The sequence below is a fragment of the Falco peregrinus genome, chromosome 7 (assembly GCF_023634155.1).
Source record: "Falco peregrinus isolate bFalPer1 chromosome 7, bFalPer1.pri, whole genome shotgun sequence".
NCBI lineage: Eukaryota > Metazoa > Chordata > Aves > Falconiformes > Falconidae > Falco > Falco peregrinus.
In genome coordinates, this window is record NC_073727.1 from 78605575 (window position 1) to 78619990 (window position 14416).

The 14416-nt window shown below is 37.1% G+C and overlaps 1 protein-coding gene across 4 annotated transcripts in view; it reads left to right on the forward strand.

The window, feature by feature from the left end:
• COL19A1 (collagen type XIX alpha 1 chain) overlaps nt 1-14416 on the forward strand; it is a 203936-nt gene that overhangs the window by 27865 nt on the left and 161655 nt on the right. For 3 of the 4 annotated variants that reach the window (XM_055810411.1, XM_013299754.3, XM_055810412.1), the window contains exons 5-9: nt 5349-5472; nt 5837-6112; nt 7883-7963; nt 10021-10146; nt 10627-10689. In XM_055810411.1, the coding sequence (XP_055666386.1) occupies nt 5349-5472; nt 5837-6112; nt 7883-7963; nt 10021-10146; nt 10627-10689 (670 nt within the window). The remainder of the gene's footprint in view (nt 1-5348; nt 5473-5836; nt 6113-7882; nt 7964-10020; nt 10147-10626; nt 10690-14416) is intronic. The other variant, XM_055810413.1, reaches the window with a different exon arrangement.

A 14416-nucleotide genomic window follows, 5' to 3' on the forward strand; every position in this document is an offset into this window, starting at 1 on the left:
GGAAAAGATATGTCTTGCCATAAGCTCTAAACATGTCTCACTTCACTCTCAGGAAATGTAAGTGGGCTCATCTTTCTCTTCTTGGAAGGTATTCAGCAAGCTGGAGGCTCCGCTGGTGCTTGTAAATACGGAAGTTTATCATATACTGTAGTGTAGTCTCATTCGATATGGAACAATTAAGAGTTCATAAGATTTAAAAATAGATGCTGCTTTTCCATTAGTGCTTTTTTAAAAAATACAAACAAAAGATAAATAAAGGATTGCCTTACTAAATTTGATATGGGTAACTCAATGCTGCTTTACAAAGATAGAACCAAAACTGTTTATAGCACAATGAATACACAGTTAATTCATTCATAATTACTTCTTTTAGCATGGTAGCACTAGGAAAACCAGCTATCTGCATTTCAGAAGTTTTCAGAACTTTTCAGGAAACAAGTGACTAAGCAAATATATTGCCAAAAATCAGTCTGTACTTGATCATTACAAACAAGTGGAAGGTATGCACAAATACAGTTGTAAAGTTCATGCAAAATTCCTGAAACTGCTCAACTTGTAACCTCATAAAGTACAGTCTATGCCGTGCTTGGGCCAGAACACCTATTTTTAGGGAAAATTATGGCTATATTTAATCCAGAAAAAAAAAGAGAATGCAACAAAAGCCTTCGCAGCTCCAAGTGTACATGTGCTTTGATAGTGACACGTAGTCATTGCAGGAACATCAGCGTGTATATTAACATTCTGGATGCATCTGCCTGATGCTTCAGCCTGTGGAACATTAAGAGATACCTGAATGACTGAACTTGTAACAACGTATACATACACAATCTAGAACCTTGTATCATTAGGGATTTTCCTGCTTGTTATCCTTGGTCTCCTCAATCTGCCAGCTGGGGCCTCTCTCACAGTACACCTCAATCCAGCAGGCTAGGGTGGTGTAAATTCAAGCCTGTATGTTCAGTTCATGTGCTTCAATTCCTGCTATTGTTTTCAGCACTTTCTACCAAGGGTGTGCTTTGCTTTGAGAACACAGTGCTCCATTCATCGGCTTTTGTTTTTTATTATATACTACTGACAGCATGAACAGAAGGAGAAAATCAAACTGTCTAGATACCACCTAAAGTGTAATTTAGTCAGGCTTTGGGTCCTGAATCTCAGAGAATTATTCAAATTGCCCGCTCTCAAGCACCACCTAAACCCTGGTGGCACCTAAAATTAATTATTTTGGACAACAGACTTCTCCCAGCAATTGGGCATAAATTCTAAGGAAGCTGCTTAAGCAGCCAAGCATGTAACTCCCACCCAAGTTTCATTATGACTCAAAGATGTATGTAGAGATGCCTGAACACTGCCTATGTCCCTGGAGGCCTAAGCTGTTGAATGTGCAGAAATCATAAATCATAAGCTTGGACAGCATTGAATTCAACAGAAACCACAGCAGTCGTGAGCACTGTCAGTGTAGAAGAGAGAGCAAGGACCTTTTCAATAACATTGAAGGGAGGTTATATGGTTTGAATTGCCCCAGTCTAAGGAGACTCAACAGGAATGGGAGAACTTGACTGTTGTCCCACTGTTAAGGATATTTCCTGGGAGAAGAAAATCTCAGATTCACATTTTTACTTTCAAGTCTTATTACGTATTTTGGTTCCAGCAATTTTGTCCAAAAAACCCATAAGCAACCCCTGGTTCAGAGACCAGATGCCAAGGATACCCTCATTTGCTTTTCTGTTTTAACTTGTAAGTTCTTTTTTGTCTTTATAGATAAATTTGCACACTTATTCATTGCTACCCATATTTCTGTAATGCTAGGGCTTTCTTAAGACCTGTCACCTCTCTTATTGCTTTTGGATAATACAACATGATGTACTACCCTCTATATTTATTCTCTGTATTTGTGCTTTACATCTGTAGACTTTGAGCTGAGCTTGGTACAGGTTTCCTTCATCCTTATTCTCTCTCCTTTTCCTATTGTTCTTTCCCTGTGCCACATGGAAAGGGTAAATACTCTGTGAGGAAGTACTTGTTGAGCTGTGGATATGTTGAAAACTTGCTTTTGTATTTTTCATTAACATTTAATGCTGCTGCTTTATGGTTTTCACCCTGCACATGACTTCTCATTAGTTTTTAAATGTTGGTAGATACGATCAGGTAAAACAGTATATTAAATGTTCAAATAACTGGATTTCAAATTCAGTATTCTGCAAAATTTTTTTTTGGCTTTTTTCACTCTCCAGTATGGGGTTTTATGTTCATTTTTCTGTTCTGGCTCCCCATGGCCCCTCATAAATGTCACTATATATTTATTATTTAAAACACATACATATTGTGCATTTCTGAGGAGTTTTTAACTGAGCTTTACAGAGTAGAAGATACCATGGTTAATATTTAAATTTTGCTGTAGTATCTTACTTATCATCTGTACCTAAGTCATTTCAATGCTAGATGCATGCTCTTTATTCTACTGTTTCACTTGAATCCATCCAGGGAGCAAGAACATAGGAGAAATTGTGTGTACTAGTAGAGAGTATGCTAGTTTTTTTAAGTATTTTATCACTTCATTTTTTTCCTTTAGCATTCACCATCTAGCTGGAAGGCCTTGAGCATTAAGTGTATACTTTAAAGCACCTGTTAATGACTTTTTGGTCTCCAAGGAATGATGATACAGTTACACAATGAGAACTCTTTTCAGAATAAAGATATTGCTTGTTATGTCTTTGGTATACAATAGCCGTATACCAAATTTGTGCTGGTGCTGTTTGTTGGCCAGACACTGGAACACATTTCCCAGAGGGCTGTGGAATAACCTCTGTTCTTGGAGACTTTTAAAACTCGGTTGGAGGACTTATGTAACCTGATATAATTTTAGGTTGGTCCTGCTTTGGGCAGGGGTTTAGATCCATTGGCCTCTAGAGGTACCTTCCTACCTAACTTATTTTGTGAATTGAACTGAATTTATCCTTGGTACAGTTCTCCTTAAATTTTACTCTTTAGTTAACTTCACTGAAATCAGTATAATACCGTTAGGAATTAATTTGACCTTGTCTGCTTTTCTCATTTCTCCCAATACAGTTTCCTCTGTCAGTTCAAAGGTAAGAGAAGCTAGAGTGAATTCCTGCCCGTTTTCATAATGCTGGCCCATACCTTAACTATTTTCCTGTTTCCTAAATGGTTTGATAAAGTGTTAAGGAAGGTAATTTTATATCATGTACCCTCAGACAAAACCATTTTTTGGGGGGAGAAAATTTGGAAAGAAACACTTTAATTTTAGAAGTCATATTGTCATTCATTTAGTTGGCTCTTAAAAGTGTATAGGGGAGGCTTACAGAAAAAAGGAATGATGGTAAAAAAAAAAAAAAAAGAAAAAAAAAAAAAAAGAGTAAAACAACACCAAAAAATTGCTCTGTATGTACTAGAATGCCTACCATGTCCAAACTGTACTTCCATTTGTTTTGCAGAATTATCATACCAGTCATGGTTTCCCCTCCTTTCATTTGATGAAGATTTCTGATCATTTCCCTTCTACAGCTGGCCCATTAATGTAAACTCCCCTGTGGCTCCCAATATAGAACTTAGCTAGGAAAATTAATAGATTTTTGGAGAGCTAATCAGATGTTCCCGCAGCCAGATATCCTGTCATTTGCAGCTGTAAACCTGAGATGCCATCTCCTTAGCTTGCCCAGGGTGCTGTAAACCATAGGGCTGATCCCATGTCCAGATAGTTTACTGTTCTGCAGAGATGCACTTCTGTGTTACAGATGCCCAATTAAGGTATTTTCTTTATAAATAACGAACATATTATTTATGCTATAATTAAAATATAGAGTAGTATGAAACTTGTATGTAAGTCCCGCAAAGCCTATTCACTCTTGCCTTGCCTTTTGACATTGAAACATCTATAGCTGAACAACAGAGCATATGGGTCTGCTAACAATGTGGGAGAGCAGCCAATTTGGTGCTGGGATAAAACAGGAATCAGCTGTGGGAAATAAGCCACAGAAGTGTAATTCCCACATAAGGGACCTAAATAGGTGTTAGTCCATAAAGAAATTCTTTGGCAGGATTTAGTGCAGGCTTCTCTACACAAAAAGCATTTTTCCTGAGATCCTAAGTTAACTGAAGTGCACTGATTTCCAGCAGGGTTGTGGTGTTATTTTCTCGTCAGCTGGAGCTTTCCTCTTTTTTTTTTTTTCTTTTTCCTTTTTTTTTCTCTTTTCTTTCCCTTTGTTTTGTTTTTAGTTTTTTTTAATAAAGCCTTTATAGCACATTATTGTGTAATTATAATCCCATTTGTAGTTTTTTAGAACTAAACCATTTACTTCACATGATTGTAGGAAGAAAAACAGAGTAAATATTTCTGCTGCATGGGGCCCTTGAGTTTCCTCTGCTCTGGTCCAGGGAATGCCTTTTGCAATGTGGCTAGCTGGGCAATCCTGACAGTCTTCAGTAAACAGCAATGTTAACACTTTAGCTATGTCATGTGTCGTGTGGTGTTTGCATCCATAGTTTTCATTTGTCTCATCTCTGTCTTTGAAAAGAAATAATTTGAAATGCAGACAATTGAAAAGAAAAAAGTTGATTACACTATCCTAATTTGTTTAATACATGATTAGTGTATGTTTAGTGATTACTGAAGTCTGTAGAGTTGAGTTACAGACTAATTTCATTTTTTTCTTCAATACAAACTTATCAAATAGTTTGTAGAAGTGGTGTCTACTGCATTCTGTGACACAGGTAGCAAGTGAGACTTCTTTTTAGAGGTGTTGACATATCTCAGGTAAGAAAAGAATAACAAAATCAGACAACAGCAAGTCACTCATTCAGAAATACATTCCTTATTTTTGTTCAAGCCTGATGTCTGAGTCATTGCCTGGGGAGGCCGCTGGACCAATCCCCTGCTCAAAGCAGGACCAACTTGAAAGTTAGATCATGAGCCCTCTCCAGCTGTGTTCTGAGTCTCTTAAGGATGGGGATTATTCCACAGATCCTCTGGGAAACTTGTTCCAGTGTCCCAAGCAAGACATTGGGAAAAGCAGTATTTTAAAATATGTTTGTATGTGGCATTCACTTTACAACAGTTCTTTTAAGACCTCTATTAATAGGAATCACAGATTTTAAAAAAGCTAGAACAAAAAATTTCTTAGTGAAATCTTTAGTTGTTTATTCATGTAAATAGACTGAATTGTACTTTTGAGAACAGGCACTTCTGATTGCTGAAGTCTGTGAATTTCTACAAGTGTGAGTGAGCATTTGGCTCCTTGTTTTCACCAGATATTATTTGTGTTCATTCCTTTTAAGCAGTGTTTGTGTGTATAACAAGAAATAATTGTTTTTTCTCTCTCCTATTCTAGGCAAGTATTTCCAAATGGGCTTCCTGAGGAATATTCTCTAGTTGCTACGTTCCGTGTACGACGAAATACCAAGAAAGAGCGTTGGTATATATGGCAAGTTTTAAATCAGTATGATACACCTGAGGTTAGAGTTGTCTTTGAATTATTTTTTTCAAGTTTCTTTTTTCCCCCTTATATAATGTGGCAAATGTAACTTAGTGGGCATTTCACCACTAGATTTAGCTACAGTTTATAGGGAATAGACAGACTGCTCTGAAATATTTGATGATTTTATTATAGGAACAACAGAATTTTAACAAAATGTATTGAATTAAGACTGCAAAATAGGATAAGAAGGCATGTTATGGTTTATAGCTGATATGTATTTACAAAGTTACATGGAAGAATGCTTCATAACATAATTCTGTAGTATAACTATTACATATGCATTTCATTCTCATACTTGTAACTTTTAAATGACAATTTCTTTTATTTTGTTTTGCTTTCAGATCTCTGTCCTTCTGGATGGTACAAAAAAGGTTGTGGAGTATATGACCAAATCTGCTCAGGGAAATATACTGCACTATACTTTTAAGAGTCGAGAAATTTATCCATTGTTTGATCGGCAGTGGCATAAGCTTGGTATTAGCGTGCAGTCGGGGATCATTTCCCTCTATTTGGATTGTAATTTAATTGAGAGAAAGCAGACTGTTGAAAAATTCACCATTGACTTGCAGGGAAGGACTCTGATTGCTTCTCGCGCTGGGGATGATAAGCCTGTAGATGTGAGTAGTATGAAAGGAAAACCAGATAACTTGAAATCGTGTTTTAGCCGTGCTTTTACTAACACAATCGTAAAGAATTATGTAGATAAAAGGTTCAAAACTGGTTATTAATTTCAAGTGTATGTTCTTAATTTGAAGTCCCTAAGCCTTTTTCTTCAAACAATATTCAGTGCCGTAGCATCTGCTAAGGCAAACCTTCTGTTACCAAAGTAACTACAAAAACTTGGTCCTGGTTTCAGGAGTCTTTCTCTGCATTCGCTTTGGAGTAAGAGCCATGTGGTTACTGTAGACATATTATTACTACATTTAGAAATAACTTTCAGTGGCAGTATTTTTCTTTAAATTTTTATGAGGTTAATTGATGATTTTGTATCAGTCATCTGCTACACTTTGTTTCCCTTTGATAAAGGGGAGACAAAAAAAAAAAGGATTACCCCTGTATCAAGATTGTATCATATTCCAGGGTAATTCAGCTATGCAGAAATAGGGGCACATTGTTCGTAGTTGTTACTCCTTCCTCCAAATGGGAGGGACGAGGAATTGGCTGGAAGTTTCGTGCAGCCTTTGGTGCAAAAATTATCCAAGGCAACTCCATAATATTCTGGGCTGTGTTCTCTCCCAGAGATGCTCTTCTCTGTTGTCTTGTGCAGACAGCTCACAGCAAGTAGTTTGCAAGTTCCAGGAAATGTCAGTTTGTTTTAAGTATGCTGACATCCAGTTAGCAGGTTGAAAGCCTCTGACTTGGAGTTTATGGTGGCCATCTGAAAGATTCAGCTATATTATGTACACTGTACAGTTCCAGAAGGAACAGCACATTGTAACTCTAATCTAGCACTGTGGGAGGAATCAGTCCTCTGAGATGCTGAACACTTTGGCCTGGACTCAGAGCTCTTGTTTCATGGGGCCAAGCTCATGCTTCATTCTATTTTCTGAGTTCAACTTTATTGAAATGTATGTACCATCTCCTCATTTCCACATAGCATGCAGGAGAAGGAGCAGATACTTTTTATCTTGTGCTGGTTGTGTGGTACAGGCTTGATAATTCTGGATTGAGATTGTCAATTGGGATTTCTACATTTACAGGAAAATATTATGGGCATAAAGCTGACGAAGGCAGCAGAGCAGATCCTGTACCAGCAGTCACTCTTCTCAACATCAAATGCAAGGAGGAGAATAAGAGGGTACAACAGAGATGCAGAAAGAGGCATACAAGGGCAAGATTAGCTAGTTTAAATCAGATGCTATTCATCTTGCTAATCTGCCAAAAATCTCTGAAACAGAAGCTTTATGTACAACATTTGTGATTTTTTGCTCTTTAAGTGATTTATTGGCAAGGTCCTGGTAAAGGTCTGTCCAAAGTGATGAAAGCTGTATGTGTGAGAGAGCTTATCAAACCTTTATTCTAGTTCACTGCAGGAGAAAATTACGTTCCTGAAAAGGTTTGCAGAGGATGTCTAGAGGGCTAAAATGCCTGTGTAGCATAGCAAGAGCCATACAGAGGGATACAACATACAAGAAGATAAATTAAATCTAAAATGTGATGGTAAAAGTAATTAAAAAGTAATTTTAAAAAGTCAGTATAAGTAGTAGGCTTCATAATTTGTTCCTGAAGTGAGGAGCTGTGTAATTATTTTGGATTTGTTCCTTTTTCCAGCATTTCAGAAATATGCAGTGTTTCACAGAGAAAGTTTGTGCCAAGAGAAGAAAATGCATGCTGTAACATATGATTTTTTTACATCTTATATTAGTCTCTTCTGTATTTCTCAATAGATTGAACTTCATCGCATAACAGTTTATTGTAATCCAAAACTTGCAAGGGAAGATACATGTTGTGAAATATCTGCAGACCTGGTAAGTTATTTGTTTAAATGCAAGTGTTAATACAAAAGAAATTGCTTCATTGTTTCTTACTAAAGACTCCTAAAGACATTTCCATAGAAGTGTTAGATTAATTACCTCCTAAAAAATGAATCCTGTGTCTGGAGTCATGGTACATTGTTTCTTGCTGCCTAACTCAGTGGCACAGTGGAACTTCAGTAAAAGGCACAGGTGGTGCTAGTGCTTTTTAACTTCGTTTCTTAACATTGATTAATGCCTAATTAGTAACTAAGGAAGTCTTAGAGAGCAGGATACAAATCACTGCAGTGACCTGAGGATGGCTTCAAATAACGGAGGCCATTTCAATAACAGTTCCATCTAGTGAAGCCATCAGGTGACGAACAAAGTCCATGAAGGAGTCTGCAGGGCTGTGGAAGGGGAAACAAATAGGAAGGTGTTGAGGGTGTTTCCCTTATTTCGGCACGCTAATGTGGAAGAATGGGTGTTTCATATTTGACAGATACTTTCTTCTTTATAATACATGCTAAGATGTATATATTGTTTAACATAAGAAGAAACTGATTTAGTTTAGAGGGTTCACTTTTCTGTTTTGTTTTGATAGAATCAGTGTGAACGGGAGGACACTAGGAACTATAAGAACACTTTAAGTTGCAGATGTGATTTTTTTTCTCTATCATGCCCATTTAGAGAAAAAAAAAACCGCAGAAAAAATGTGTTAAAATATTGATCTGCTACTTATGAATAAATAGTCTGCAAGAGCAGGCACCTCTGAGATAATGGGCAGTACCATCATCACCCAGCCTGCAGTCAGCAAAAAAACCCAGAGTGTGCAGAAGGACTAATTGATTCCATCTACAAAGATGGGAGAAAAGGGTACCTGGAATGGAGCTATAAAGCTGCCCAAGAACAGAGAGGCAGAAGAATGTGGGAACTGACAACTGATCGGTGCTCAGGAGCATGGAAGAGGCTGGATCTGATTTATCAAGGGAAATTTCAATTTTAAATAATAACTTATTGTTCGAATATATTTCAAAATATGTTCCTGATAGTAGTGCAGGCTTGCTCTTGAGTGTATAAACTTCTGTAGGTTCCACTTTGTGCGTGGAAATACAATTTATTTAGCCGTTATGACACAGTAGCAAAAAGGTAAAAACAAAACAGAGCCTAATTATATAAGAACACAAAAAGATCAAGGAAAGGCTTTACTAATAGCATCTTAAACATTCATTCAACTATATAGCTAAAATCACCTTCAGTTTCATTCATTTGTCTTAAGTTGAAGATGTAAAAAAAAAAGGTGGTTTACTTCTTAATGACTTTCATATTGAAATGAGCATTACATTTTCTGATTTATTTTTTCATTACTGCCTTACCAATTGTGAGGGCTACATTTTCAGTAATCTAAAGGAAGAAATTTATCCTTGGGTACAAATTTCTGCACTAAGCTGTAAATCCTATGGGAATTTCTCTGACAGAGGGCTCACAAGAGACTTCATTACATCTTAGTGAGAGCTTCTAAAATTTATCAGGTTCTGTTGACTTGTCCTGTAGTATATCTTCAGGCTGGCTCAGCTCTCATGAGTTACAGGAAGGTGAATATTGGCTTCAGGGCTTTTTGTTTGTTTCCAAACTCTGCATGCCCACAGTATTTAATTACAAAATAATAATAATAATTTTCCCTCACACTCTGACATTTGATATTTCAGGATGAGTGGTGGAGGATGGGATGAAACTGAGAAGTACCCTCTATTTTTTTTTCATGAGGATTTTCTGCTTCACTACTTCTAATTTTGAGAGACTTTATTCCTTTGTCTGGGCTCTTTTGGAAGAAAGAAGTGGGACATTTAGATCAGTTTTAACTGGCATTGATTTTAGCGCAGAAGAATCACAATGTCTAGACTTTATTTTGCTACAGATTTTTCCTCTGTTTGGCAATTGTTGCAGCTTCTTTGTAATATGGTGTATACAGGAGCACTAAAACAGAAAGTAACTTTAAAATAGTGTTTGAATGGTATTTATCTGTTAACCAAAGTTAAAAGACCAAAAACCAGAAAATCTTTTTATTTTAGTGCCCGCATGAGGAGAAGTTACTTACTGCAACTTCATCACCAGTGACTGTTCATGCCAGCAAAATATACACACTTCCAGGAATGCCGCAAGAATCTAAAGAGAGGTGCCACTGCTTTCCAAATAAAGTATGAGGCTTTCCTATTGCTTTTTTATTACATCACACTGTTTAATCCTGCTAGGTATTAAAAAAAAAAAAAAGAAAAAAAAGAAAAAGGTTGAATTCTCTTTTTTTGTCATTATGAAAAGCATCTTACTCATTTCCATTTAAGGTACTTACATTGTATTTCCCAGTTAAGAAAGTACATTTTAGATTTAGTTATAGTTGCAAAGGTCTGTAAGGTTTAGCTTTTTAAATACACAGCCAAAAAAAAAGTCTGTAGTAAAAATGACAGTTATATCTAGGCATTATATTTAATGTAAATGTTTTTACTTGAGAATAAATTATTTTCTAAATAATGGGTTTTTTTAAAAATCCTTCTCCTGGGTGTTGTACTGTATTTATTCTGAATAATTTTCTCTGTTAGGCTTTTGTGATAAAGAAAACCAAACCAAATACATATTTTGGGTCTCCTTCTCTGTTGATTTCTGATTTCTTTTAAAATCAGGGAGAAGCAGGATTGCCCGGAGTAGCTGGTTTGCCAGGCCAGAAAGGAAATAAAGGTGAAAAGGTAAAATACCTGGTGAATTCTCTCTTTCAAATCTTTCTTTGGCTTATCTTTCTTTATATAGAAACTTTATGAATTTTGTTATTCCTTAAAGAATCTCCCTGTGCACAGGTTAAATCCTTTATCAGTCAGTCCCTGGTTCTGTGCCTGTGCAGCGTACAGCTGCCTGACTTTGGGGTCCCCTCATCAGCTGCACAGAACACAGTTTACCTGTCTGGGAATCACATGCCTACCTAACCCCATCAGCATATCCTATTGCCTGTTTCCGTATCCAGAAAAAGAAGTGTATGTTGTCTGTGACAAGGATTTTCCCATATGATGTTTGTCCTGCTGATGAACAGAATCCTGTCCGGTGGATTCATCCTTGCAGTAGTCATCAGTAGGAGGATATGAATTCTCTTATATGACCTCAATACTGTATATTCTTTGACATCACTCTTAAGAGAAACTTTCCTAGTTGTGAAAAGAGGTACCTGACATTGGTGAGATCCTAGGACAGACCAGTTGGTGCTTGTTTCCTTGGGCCTATTCTGTATTTTTGTTCTGTAACACTTACCATGACATTCCTGTGTTATTTAGCTTGGGGGTTTCCTAATAATAAAGGTCAGTGTATGAGATGTTTTCCTTTCATACTCCAATCCCTAGATTTGTTGGAGGATGCTGGATCAGGACATGTCTGGGAACATGTTTTTATTGTGCTGAGAGGGCAATTATGAATAAATGAAATGAATAAACTCTTGCGGATCACCCAGAAAGTCAGTGGATAGGAATTATGTGTGAGAGGAAGATACCTGGGATGTCATAACACAGTTTAGGATGGAGGTGTCCTAATGCAGCATCCTCCCTCACAGCACACTGTTGAATACATGATCTGAAATAGTTTGTGAAGACAGTCAGTGCTGTTCCTGGGACTGCAATACCTGGCTGAATCAGGTGTGATTCTGAGAGGGTTTATCCACACAGTTGGTTGAAATTAAGTAAATTCCTTGATAGTGTCATCTGCCTCCAACTCCTCTCCTCCAATATGTATTTCACTTTTGGTACTAGCTGTATAGGTGGAAAAAAAGGTTCAGGCATGCTTGTTTCTGTAGCCCACGTGACCCTTGAGGGATCGTAAGAAGTTTTCAAATTAAGTAATGAATTTTTGCTGATCTGAGGTCTGCGTATACAGAACAATTGTCACTGTTAGGGTTAGCCTATGTTGCCAACATAAAGAGTTTCCTAACATTTATTTGGGAAACTGCTCTTCTGCTCCTGATATGATCCATTGAGACTGTTACTGCTACTAAGATGAGAAAGGAGACTTCAGAAGTATTTTTTTTTTTTTACCATTCCATCTCACAGCCAATTAGCGATATTTACCATATTAAGCATAGTACCTCTACATAAAGCATGTAGTCACTTCTAGTTCTGTTCTCCTGTTTGTTTTAGAAAGAAACCCTCATCGCATTCATTCAAAAACTGTCCAGCAGTCAATGACCCTTTTCAATTTCTGTGCATCACTGATTGCAAATTGCATAGAATCACAGAATCATTTAGGTTGGAAAAGATCTTTAAGATCTTCAAGTCCAACCATTAACGCAGGGCTGCCAAGTCTACCATTAAATGATGAAAATAGCATGAGGACATGTCTGACATGGTTGGTAATTTGCAAGTAAAAAAATTTTGGTTTATATATAAAACTCAAAATTATTAAGCTTGAGATTAATAAAAACTAAATGATTCAAGATTTATAAAAATAGATATTTTTTTTTGTAGTGGCCTACTGTTTCCAAGTCCAAATTTGGTCTGTTTATCACCAGCCACTCTGATACTTCACTAAATGTTTAGAGCTTGAGCAGGATTATGTACATCCAGCAGTTTAGCCTAATGATAGCCAATTGATATTTGTCAATGTCAATTCACAGAATTCCGTGAATCATCAGGTTGAAGTCCGGGGTGTTACAGCAAACAGCTAGAAAGCTGCCTAATTTGAACCTTCCTTATAATTGACCAGTACTTGCTACTTCCTGTCTTTGGGGTGGGTTTTTTGTGTTTGGGAAGGGGGAGCAAATGAATACTGCCTTGAATAGTGCCTACCATGATGGAGTTAAATGCCACATTCTCTGAGGGTTTAGTACCATTTTTTTCTTCACCTCCGCATTTATGCAAGTTTTCAGTAGTACTTGCTCTCAATGATGGCCTTGTTAGATTAATAATTAGGGGTGGAGAGGCAGCAAGACCCCAGACCATTCCAGACATGCAGGATACATGATTTATCGCCAGATTATGTAAGGAGAGTAACAGACTGTGATTGAATCTTTTGTAATGTTCTACATGAAATAAGCAGCAGCTTCTTGATGACTTTGCTGGCTAGTCACAAAGAAATTGGACTCTGTAAGTTATCTAACGGTTTTCAGCCTACGTTTCACATTTTGCTTGTGCTCTGCTCCTCATTTTGTTATTTTCTTATGCTTCTAAATCATATTATTATTAGCATACAACTAACTATATTTAAATGTTCTTGCCATGGCAGTATCCGAGCAGAAACAAGTTAATGTTAATTTTTTAGTTTCCTTCCTGGGAAATTTCTGTATCCATTGATATAATCTTTTGTACAGCATAGCATTCATTATCATTTTATTGTACATTGTCTCATTGCAATTTTCCATCCACTGTAATTAATTGTATGACTGAATTTACGTGTCTTTTTGTTGCCATGGGATTGGCAAGAAAGTCTACGTATACAGATTTCTGTTAGGCAATATTCAAGCTCCCCAAATTGCCCTTCTCAGCCTTAACTTAGTTTTTCTCTAAGATCAGACTCTCTTTTGCCTGTTCAGGAATATCTAAAATATCAGCAGTACAGAGTGTGATACCTGATAAGCCATTTTAAAGCATTTAAAATTTAATTATTACCTTGTTTCCATTTCATTTCTGTACTCTTGGCAGTCCTGTACTCTTGGCTTGTGTTCATACCTCTGACCAGGTCTGAGCCAAAGTCCAGTGTATTGTGTGCCCAAATGACTGAACTGCCATATTTTTGCTGGAACAAGTATTCATACAAATATTGATGCATCTCTGGCAAGCTGTCCGTCTGAACATACAGAAGCATCGCTGATCATGTCCCATTTGTGTGAATTACATTCCTGTTTGTATGCCTGGCCTTCCATTATGGTTTCATGAGGACATTATGAGGAGAGTTCTTCACTCAACAATAGAAGTATTATCTCTGGTGCTTTGGGGGTGAAGTGGCAGCTCAGTTTCAAGGCTTGCCTCCCGTCTTGAATGACCAGACTGTTCAGTTATTACCATACACTCCTTACTGTGTAGTGAGGACTGCCTCAAGGGTAGTAATCCCTGTCCCTTTTATTCCTTGTGCAAGCTTGGATCCATGGATTTTTGTTTTGCAGGATTTTATTTGCTGGGAGATAATCTTCTGCAGCAATCTGCAGCAAGGGACATCCTCCTGTTCTTTAACATCTGAATAATTAGGACTCAAAGTCACCAGGACCAACTTTGTTTGCTGCTTACTGATTTCTGTCCTTGAAATCCACTTTGTGATCTGCCTGATAGTTTTTTCCCATTGAATGAAAACCAAGAGGCAGCCAGCAGTGAAGTGCAAAATTTAGGTTATCCCTGAATAATATACTGTGTTACTCTCATGGTAGCATGATTCTTAGCACAGTGTATTTCTTAAGTTTCAAGTGGTCACAAGTCAGGTGGAAGTATCCTGTGATTTAACACATTT